The sequence below is a fragment of the Rhamphochromis sp. 'chilingali' genome (assembly GCF_963969265.1).
Source record: "Rhamphochromis sp. 'chilingali' genome assembly, chromosome: 17".
NCBI lineage: Eukaryota > Metazoa > Chordata > Actinopteri > Cichliformes > Cichlidae > Rhamphochromis > Rhamphochromis sp. 'chilingali'.
In genome coordinates, this window is record NC_137944.1 from 8,864,405 (window position 1) to 8,875,358 (window position 10,954).

A 10,954-nucleotide genomic window follows, 5' to 3' on the forward strand; every position below is an offset into this window, starting at 1 on the left:
TTGTCAATAAAGGAAATAATAATGAATAAAAACAGAAACATTTCCACGATACCCGTTTCTTCGGTTGTACATTTTCAGAAAAGTTAGTGATCCCAGTTTGTTTGGGGGATTTTATGTTTTTAAATTTTGTTTTATAATATAATACACATACTCACAAAAATGCATTTTCCTTACAAGTGTGGAACCATTTAATGGGAAATAAACCGACTTTCCATCAGCATAAGATTAAGATTGCCAAGAAGCATTGTTAGAACAAATAATCGACCAAACACTATGGAACGCCAGGACTGCCATAATGAATTAATTAAATACACCATTAAATAATTAATTAAATGTGGCAATAATTAATTAAAATTGGAATTAATTAATTAAATAAATAGTTATGACACATGTAATTAATTAATTATTGACACATTTAATTAATTATTTATGTATTTCACATTTTAATTAATTATTGACACATTTCATTAATTATTGACACATTTAATTAATTATTTAATGATATATTTATTTATTTCATTTTGGCAGTCCTGGCGCCTGGCTCTCGTCATGAAATAATTTTATCTGTCAGCCTCACCCATCAAACTCAGGGGGCGGGGTTAACGCTGCCCATGCAGCTTCTCTAACATTTGATTGGTTGCCGTGCAAAGTAAGTCAAAACAGGTCGATCCTAGAAAATCGATTGCTTGTGTAGACTTGGGGCAGCCAGTTATCCCAGAATGCAGATCAAATCACAGGCAGCAATGGTGGTGGTGTAGTTTTAAAATACCCCGTTTTTCTGTCACCAGCTACACTTTTAACAGTGTTTTAGCCGCGAATGTCGCGCCGTATGTCTGGTCAGGTTGTCAACATAGAACATGTTTGCAAAAGTGCTCAGATGTTTTCAGAGATTTCACTAGCTCTGCTAACAGTTAGCATGCAGAGTGCACCGAGGGGGTTACGTTAACCGGTTTGTTTACATATTCCACTCTCCGTGTTCCACATGTTGCATTCGCAGATTCTCATTTTCACCGAACGATCGTCTCTTTCCGCCTGGTCTTGTGTCTCTGTGCTTCTGTAACATAAAGAACGAGCTGACATTTTTCTCACGAAACCAGCGATCAGCTCAACAGACCCTCAGTTTACCTGCATGCATCCTCCTCCTCATCTGTCAGCTGTTTAACACCTGCTGCTAATTCAAGAAACACGCCTAGTTACCTGGTGATAGTCACAGTTTAACTGGGCAGCCGGTGCTCGATATAACGCAATGTCAGCGCATTTTTCTGCACAAGATAAGTAAATATAGTGTTTTCCCCGAGCGCAGAGCTGCTGGAGCTCGTTTCCTTACAGAGCACTTTATAGGCGAACAGCTTTATCAGCGGCTGATGTCCAATCACCGGCACACAGCTTTCAAACCTCAGCTGAGTTTTAGCTCTCAGTGGTTAAACGCTGGACTTCATTCACTCAGGTTCTGTCTGTCGGGTCACGTTTACTTCGCTGTTTTATTTACAACTGAGCAAATCGGTTTGGCTGAGGTTAAAGTTACGTTTCATAACTGCATAGTTTCACAGACGTTTAATGGTTCACTGGCACATGTGTTAGACTGAACTATCATCTAAATATCATCTGTTTTTTAATAGTTATTCAACTGTATTCTAAGCACCAGCTGTCTGTTAGAATGTGATTTTTTTTCTCTCTCTGTTGGCAGAGGTATAAAAATGCGCAGGAAAATCTGACATGCATGGCGAACTTCACCGACGATATTTAGGGAGGAATAAACACACATCAAACATAAATGAACCATTTGCCTGTCTCCATAATTGAGAGAATTTTCTCTTCTTATGTCAACACTCTCTCTCTTTTTTTTTTTTCTTTTTTTTTTCTTTTTCGGTCATGTTATGTTTACCTGTCAAAGGCTTGTTACAAACTATGAAACACATTGTGCAGACTTCTGGATGTTAGAAGAGAACGAATACTGCTCATGAATGAGACTAAAGGCAGGAAGGTGTCCTTTAAAACTAAACATGTTAATAGGACCTCCCTGTTTATATCATAGTTTATGATATAGCACGTGTATTTCAGTAATAGCCTGCTGAGGCCACTATACGTGCTGGCCTCATATCAAATGTGAAGGCAGACTGAGTCTATGTTTGACGTTTTTTATATCTAATCTTCCTTTTCAAACATTTAAACAGCAGCGAGTCTGCAGCTGAGGGAATACAAATTCAAATTGTCTGAACAGGTTTGCTCGTTTCTTGGATTCATTTGGTGATTTATTAAATGTATAACTGTTATTCTAATCTGCTGCTGAGTCTCTTACACTTTTCTTTATGCTGTATATTTTCACGTCTCTGGAATAGTTGGCAGTTAGATAGTCAGCTGGGAAACTTTGTGTTAACTCATGGAGCTGAGGATATCGTGGATATGCTGACCTCGCTGCGTGGTGTACAGAGCGAGGTCAGCATGATTAATATTCACAATAAAAATATTAGCCGAACATCATGAAGTCTGTATGTGTTTCATAGTGTTGAACAACCTTTGTACAGTTAAAGCCAGCAGTTACTACATGACGGAAACACCAACGTTATCTCTTTTATGTGTTTATACACAGGTCACGCTGATTACTGAACAAAAACCCAAAGATCAGATGTTAAACAGATTTATTTGCTCTCTCTCCTCCTTAAACATGTTTTTAATGTTATAATTCAGAATTGGCGACTGAAACACGTAGGACACATAAGAACATCAGGAAATAAAACATCGATAAATATAACCTCAGTAAAAGAAGTCAGCGGGGGTTACTACAGCTGTGTACCGGGGCCTGCGCTTTGTCGGTGGGATTGCTTGCGAGGCGAGCGGGTCTATCCCACGCTTTGCCGTGAGACTGGGCAGACATCTCCGAAATCATCGAAACACTTTTGCAAAGAGGCTGTATCTTGACAAACCGACCAGACACATGAAGATTAAACCACTACATTCTCGGCTAAAAAAATATTAAAACGGTATTTGGTAACACACAAACAGGGTTTTTCAAAGCTCAGTTCTGTTAGCTTCCACATGCCGGTTGTTGTGTGCTAGAAACAATGGCCACCAGGCCAAAGCAATGGTTTTGACTCGATCAGCGTTAACCCCGCCCCCTGAGTTTGATGGGTGAGGCTGACAGATAAAATTATTTCATGACAAGAGCCAGGCGTCAGGACTGCCAAAATGAAATAAATAAATATATCATTAAATAATTAATTAAATGTGTCAATAATTAATGAAATGTGTCAATAATTAATTAAAATGTGAAATACAAATGGAATAAATGGTAAATGGCCTGTATTTATATAGCACTTTACTAGTCCCTAAGGACCCCAAAGCGCTTTACATATCCAGTCATCCACCCATTCACACACACATTCACACACTGGTGATGGCAAGCTACATTGTAGCCACAGCCACCCTGGGGCGCACTGACAGAGGCGAGGCTGCCTGACACTGGCGCCACCGGGCCCTCTGACCACCACCAGTAGGCTACGGGTGAAGTGTCTTGCCCAAGGACACAACGACCGAGACTGTCCAAGCCGGGGCTCGAACCGGCAACCTTCCGATTACAAGGCGACCTCCCAACTCTTGAGCCACGATCGCCCCATAAATAATTAATTAAATGTGTCAATAATTAATTAATTAAATGTGTCAATAATTAATTAAAATGTGAAATACATAAATAATTAATTAAATGTGTCAATAATTAATTAATTACATGTGTCATAACTATTTATTTAATTAATTAATTCCAATTTTAATTAATTATTGCCACATTTAATTAATTAATTAATGGTGTATTTAATTAATTCATTATGGCAGTCCTGGCGTTCCATAAAACACAACTTTCCTTACTTTGTGTGCAAACACACACGTATCCCACTGGTGACTGATTCCTCATAGGCATACAAGTATCCCGGAAACAACTGCTGTCACGAATCCAACAGGATAGTAAAGCTAGAATAGTGAAGTCTCATCAAATAAGAGAAGGCGCTTCCGGTTGAACCTTTCAAAGTAAACGATGTAACTTTTATAAAAGTGCTTTGCGCTTTTAGTCTGTCTCTATTTTTCTCAGATGTGGCGATAATGTCAGTGAATTTAGCATATCTGTTGATACTGATGCCGTCTTTACGATTTTTGCCAAACTAAAAGTAGATGTAGTGTTTTATTTTGACAGTAAGATTTGTTTTCCGCTGAGTATCCGGGTAGCTTGACGCGGTGGGACAAATTAAGTTCATAGTCCACAGCTGGTGATGGCGGATGTTGAAAAAGAGAGCATGAAGAATTACCACATAGCTTCGGAGAAAATTAACCCGGAGGCCAGTCGCTATCCTTACTGTATAGTGTGGACACCTATCCCCGTGTTATCGTGAGTTATCGCTTTTTGGCTAAATGCTCCAGAAATCGCACGAGGTGACAGCAGTAGCTTAGCTAGCTAGCAGACGCACAGTACCTTCCTGTTGCTGCCCTTCTTCTAAAACGATTTATATTAGATTATCTTCGCTGCTAACAAATGTCTAAGTTACAGCTGTGCACGAAGAACTGTTACATTTAATGAACACGGTTTAAACTGAAGATGTTTGTACGAATAAATATAAATATGCAGATATTTGGATCACAGATACGAAGCAAACAAAATGGTAAACATGCCAGCTATTAAATGATATGCTTAAAGTCAGCCGTTGAGGATTTTGGGTCATCAGTGTTATAGTTCTGCGAAAGTATATCTTACTGAAACTTTGAATATCACAACGCAGTTGCTTTAAAACTCATACTATCGCCTTTATTTTCAGTGATATTACTAATAAATAATACACTAATCAAAATTGTGTGTGTGTGTTTGTATTGGCTTGTCTAATCTCAACGTTTGCAGTCAGGCCCTCTTAAATAGTACTTCAATGTGGTGATGGTAACTTTGCAGGTTTGTTTGTTTGTTTGTTTGTTTGTTATTGTTTCTCTCAGATGGCTGTTTCCCTTCATTGGTCACATGGGTATCTGTACTTCCACTGGAGTCATCCGGGACTTTGCTGGGCCTTACTTTGTTTCAGTGAGTACTGACTGAAGTTCTGCAGCATTCACCAAACAATCCTTTAGCCCTTTATGCTAGATTTACTATGGTAAAATGCCCTTGTCCGTGATAGATATGAGCGTAAAGAGCTCACTATTAGTTTTAACAAAGGGTCCAATAAAAATCGGACATGCTGTGCCTTGAGACCTGTTGCCTTTAAATCCAGTATTTCTCACTTCTGACACAGAATATAAAATAGAAATGAATAGATGGCTGTACATCTACTTGTATACACTGTGCAGTATGAGCAAATGAAGGCACAGCGCTATTGTGTTTTAATGTGGGACATCTAGGTTTTCCAGTAGGACCAGTAAGACTGTTTCACAGTAGTGTAGGCAGTCATTAATTAAGTGTGGTTTTAGTGCTACAAAGTACTCTCCCAGTAATCTCATGAGCAATTTCATACATTTGCAGTGCCACCGCTGGATTATGCTGTGCTGTGGCAAAAATAGCGATGTTTGCCTTGTGCGTCAGAAAACATTCTGTCTTTGCAGCTGTAGAAATTCCTAAAGAGAGCTTTGTTTTGCTGCACTTTTGTGTTGTCAGACTATCGTTTAACACGTTCTTTGTTTTGTTTTTTGTTTTTTTGGAATATTCAGATTTGTTTATTCCGAAATGTCATTTTCTTTTATGGGAATTGAAGGTACACTATTCCTTGTAATAGAAGAAAGAGTAAAGAGAGCTTGCAGCTTGGATCCATTTTGACTTGTATACGCAAACACAATAGTGAATCCTAACAAACAGGATGTTAGACCCATTTCCTAAATTGATGCTAAACTACATATTCCGGCTATTAGGGTGCTGAAAATGTCTCTTATTCAACCTTACATAGCTGAACAAGTTTTGCCCTAATGGTGGTGTCTTTGTTTAGTGCTTTGATGTAACCCCCCACCCAAAAGAAAAACCCCAAACAACATAAAACAGCTTTCAGTGAGCACAGGTAACTTAAAGAAATATTTCATCTTTTGCAGGAGGACAACATGGCTTTTGGACAACCAACAAAGTAAGTAAATAAATATCGTATTTTTTTTTTTTTTTTTTTTTTTGCCTCTTTACATCTGTCATACACAACAATAAAGTTTGTTTTCCTCCTTAAATCCAGATACTGGATGCTTGATGTAAGCAAGGTTTACGCCAGCGGCTCCAATGCCTGGGACACAGCCGTGCATGACGCTTCAGAGGAGTATAAACACAGGATGGTAAATATGTGGTGTTGTGTGAATGACTTTGCCTCAACTGTGAAGTGAAGAAATAGTGGGAATGATTCTTGATAATGTTGTCTTCTCCAAAGCACAACCTATGCTGTGATAACTGCCACTCGCATGTCGCAATGGCTCTGAATCTGATGCGATATGAAAACAGCACCTCGTGGAACATGATCAACCTCTGCCTCCTCGCTCTCATCCACGGAAAGCATGTGAGGTAAGAAAAGCTCAGCGTGTCTGAGAGACTGAAAAAGATAGAAAAACAGTTGATGTGGAGTTTTTAGTGGGCAAACATTGCAACAGGAAATTATTGATGACGTACTCTGGTGTATATCTGATATTGTTTCAGTACTGAATTCAAATAGCTAGGCTGGATAGTGGATCCATTCCTTTCAATTCTGCATTGTTCTGCGTGTACTGCACCACACGTCAGCAGCAATTCCCTGGCTTACTGGAACCAAACGTAACAGTGCATGAAGAAAAACTAAGATCAGTCTGGAGGCATTTCCGGTTTGCTATGGCAACAAGCTCTGTTTTTCTCTTATGTGCTCTATATTTTCTTTGGGATGAGATGCACATACAGTGAAACAGAGAGCAGAGAAGGGAGAGAAATTGGAGTAATCCTAACTAACAGCAGCCAGTCCCCAGCTCATGCCCGATCAATGATTTTGCTCTAAAGCTTCACTTTGTCATACCAAAGATTGATATTTTTTTTTCTTTTTTTTTTCTCAAGCTTGTTAGAATTGTACACAAACTTTTTATTTTGCTTTATGGACTCTATTTCCGTGCATGTTTCTGTGGTTCAATAAATCACTTCACCGGTTTCCTGTTTTCCTGACGAAGTATAAAGATTTCAGGGGAAGCTTACAAACCCATGTAGAGGCTCAGGTCATGGTTTTTTCTTTTCTTTTTTTAAAACATCTTGTGGCACTCAACTGTAGACTGTTGCTAAAAAAACAAACACAATTATTAATCACATGAATTTTCTATCAAAATCTAACCTCAGTTACGATGATCTAGTGATGTTTTACTCGATGTTTCATTTGCTCCAGATAAGCATGAACAGACTAACGGTATCCTTTTAAAAAAAATTCATCTTCCGGGGAGCAATGAAGTGAACTACTTTCAGAGGAATGTGCATAGTATTAGTGACTACCATCCTTATTCTCGAGATATCTGAAGGCTGTCTACCTTAGAAGGAGGTGATACAGTGCAAGCCCTGTACTCAACAGCTGCTCTCTTCAAAGCCTGCCTAAGAAGTAGGGCTGAAGCCTGTGAATGAGGTTTCTCTGTGGAATCCCAGGGGTTCGGACATAATTTCACAGGTATGCCTTGAACCTGTTGTGTCTCAGGACAAGAGAGAGAGACCTGATTCTTGGGAAATAATAAGAGTGTATATAGGACATTACTGGAATGTCTTTAAATTATAGCATGACAATAAAAAAACTACACATCCCAGCAGAACTGCAGTAATTGTCAGAAAGTATCGGGAAGCGAGACCTCTGAAGTTGTCGCAGTCACTCAGTTTTTTTGTTTGTTTTTTTTTTAATTATTCTTAATTGAAAATGTGCTCTGACTACCTGCTTGATCGTTAAAAATTTAAAGGGTTGTTTAGTATAACTTAATCACTCTTACTTACTTATGCAAAGCAGCCTCAATATTTAGTCTTATTTAATCTAAGGATATTTCTTGTGACTGCTTTACTAGTCGATTAAATTCAAGAAAAAAATCATGCTATTCCGCTAGTCTTAACACAGATGCCACAGAAACGTGTAGCCCTTTGTGCTATATATATATATAGTGTGCGTACACACACACAATTTAAGTTTGCTGAGTGCGGCTTAACATAAGCATCGCTAACATCATCGACCTTCTTTCCTCTCAAGTTGATTAAGAGTTGAATTTTATTTATATAGCACCAAATCAGAACAACAGTCGCTTCAAGGCGCTGTATATGTAAGGTAGACCCTACAATAAAACATACAGAGAAAAACCCAACAATCATATGACCCCCTGTGAGCAAGCACTCTGACAACAGTGGGAAGGAAAAACTCCCTGTTAACAGGAAGAAACCTCCTGCAGAACCAGGCTCACGGAGAGGGGCCATCTTCCGCGACTGGTTGGGGCGAGAGAAGGAAGACAGGATAGAAGACATGCTGTGGAAGAGAGACAGAGGTTAATAACAGTGTGTATACAATGTCGTTAAACGTCCCTGTGATCAACTGAACATTTGCTACTTTGCTCCGACACAGCGTACATGCAACCCTTGCTTTCTAGAACATTTAGAGATGTCTTGTGAGGCTGGCATCAGTTACTTTCCATTTTGCTTGTTTATCCCAAAAGTCCAGACACCAGTGTGTGCGATGTCTGTGCTCTAATTAACGTATTTTTCTTAGTTTTTTAGCTTTCCACACCAGCTGCTTGTTTTGCCTCTCAGCAGGGTTAAACAAAAAAAAAAAAGACGTGTCTATCATCTACACTGATTGTTGCCATAGCTACAGGAAGAACAAGGTTGAAGATGCCATGTCCCTTGTCTTCTGCTGGTCATTATAAGGGCTGTGGTTGGGATGGGAGGGGGCTCATAAAAAAATAAGAGCTCATTCCCGCGATTTGTATTTGTGTACATCACCGCATGCTTGTTTCCTCACCTTGGTTTTCCTGTCATCTCTCTCCAGCTGTGCAGGCTTTCTGAAGACCTGGCTGCCTTTTCTGATGCTCATGGGCATCGTCCTTACAGTGGCCCTGGCCCTCAACCTCCGGTGACCTGGGAGCAAGTCTAGGGACATGGTGGAAACCCCCTCGTGGGTCAGAGGTGGCGCTGACCTTTTGAACAACACAGGAGAGGGGAAACCAGTAACAAAGACTCCTCACCTCTGAGAGAAGATTGATGGACAGGATTGTTTAGGACATGCCTGATTGCTGGCTCGAGCATGATCACTGGCTTTACTGCCGTGTGGATGCTAGAATGTCCCAGTGATGGAAGTCCATTTATAATCGCCTGCAATGACCAGGACTACACAAAAGCATTTATTGGATTCTGAATATTAAAAGTGTGACTGGCGGTTTTAAGCCATTGCCGCCTGCAAAGTGTAACAGTAAACAGTTGAAAAGAAGTACCTACATTGTTGAACTCTTTGAGGGAAACACATCCATGCCTTGCTTTCAGATTTTACTCGGATTGGGATTGTAATCCCATGATTCAGTGCTTCCAGGATGCCAAATTTATAGCGGGGCGTGCCAACATGTTAGTTCAGTTAGCTGCCTTTCTGCAGGAATCTATTGCATCTCATGCTTGACCTAACGTAGCTCTTCCACAGCACTGCAACGTCTACCTAAATACACAAAAGCAGTTTGTTTTTGTGCATTTTCTTACTCTGTAGGATATCAAAGAGTTTGCATCTTCAAAAGGGAAATATTTTCTCAGATCTGTTGGACATGCATTACACATATCACCTCATGATACTGTTATCTATCAGTGCAACAATTGTAGCAACCTCAATGAATATGGCTGTGGTAGAAAATTAGAGAATAGATAAGCCTTTTTGTGTGACCAGCACAGACTGTGTCCTTCCATATCTTAGTCTCTCAGTAGTGGAACAGTTTGTCTGTGACTCTAAAGGTGTTGATGAAAAGCCAGCTGATGTCAGAGGTATGAAACCTGCTGCGATTTCGTTTTGTTGTCCCTTTGCTGCGTTCGACTTTTACGAGAAAAAGCCAGAGTCAGTGCCTCAAAACGACCTCTCTTTGCATTTTCAGCTTTATGGTCATTTATGACTCCTCCTTCTAAAAAAGAAATGCACATGATGGTTGGCACTCAAAATCCGTTGCCATGGCTGTCATGAACGGCTTCAAATCCCCTCATTGTTTGCAATCAAACAGGGAAAAAAGTGTTGAGCCCTCTCTTTGTCTGCGGTGCTGCCAGAAGCAGCAGGTAGCCAGGATCCTCAGGTTTTTTCACGCTCACCGACCCCTGTTGAAAATCCCCCGTTTCCACCTCGGCGCCTGACCAGCGTTGCTCGCTCCTGCTGTTTTTCACCTCTGCAGATCAGATTGGAAGGTCATTGTGAAATGTCAGCACTGTTTTGCAAAGCTTTGATGTATACCGACCAACATCCTGCAATAATCCAAAGTAGATGTCATTTAAGTGTGAGCTTAAAGGGGTTTTCTGTAGTAACTCCAGGGCTAACACCATTTTCAGGCTCCTGTTGGAAGCAGAATTTCTGTGGCCTCTAGTTCTGTGTTTCACCCATGTTGCCTGTAAATACTTACACATCAGACTGTACATCAGGTGCTCTTTATATACTTTGCTAACTTGATCACTCTTCAGATTTGAATGGCCCTCTTTACTGTACTTGTAATGTCTGCTTGGCAGTGAGGCAGACCTGTGCCTGGATGAGTGTGTGTGTTTGTGCGTGTTCTGCACACTAGAGAGAGCATGCACTTGCATGCCAGCATGTGTGTATTGCATGCATGCGAGAGTGAAACTGTTGGAGAGGGATGTTCGTGGTTGGCTCATAGCTATCGCTTCTTGATTATTAATCGGCTGCATATCATTGCAGCAAACTGCCTAGTAATTGATTTCTATATTTATTACTCAGTCTTTCCCTTAATCTCTTTAAAATGTTCTGTATTCACTGGTAAAATTGAGTGAAAATAAATAAAATATTAGATTGTA

At 40.0% G+C, this 10,954-nt stretch overlaps 1 protein-coding gene across 1 annotated transcript; it reads left to right on the top strand.

The window, feature by feature from the left end:
- The first annotated feature begins 4,214 nt into the window (after positions 1-4,214).
- Positions 4,215-10,954, top strand: tmem222b (transmembrane protein 222b). Its single transcript, XM_080862705.1, has 6 exons — positions 4,215-4,375; positions 4,969-5,053; positions 6,046-6,077; positions 6,177-6,273; positions 6,366-6,496; positions 8,955-10,954. The coding sequence occupies exons 1-6, from the start codon at positions 4,260-4,262 to the stop codon at positions 9,040-9,042; spliced, it is 549 nt and encodes a 182-aa protein (XP_080718831.1). The 5' UTR covers positions 4,215-4,259; the 3' UTR covers positions 9,043-10,954.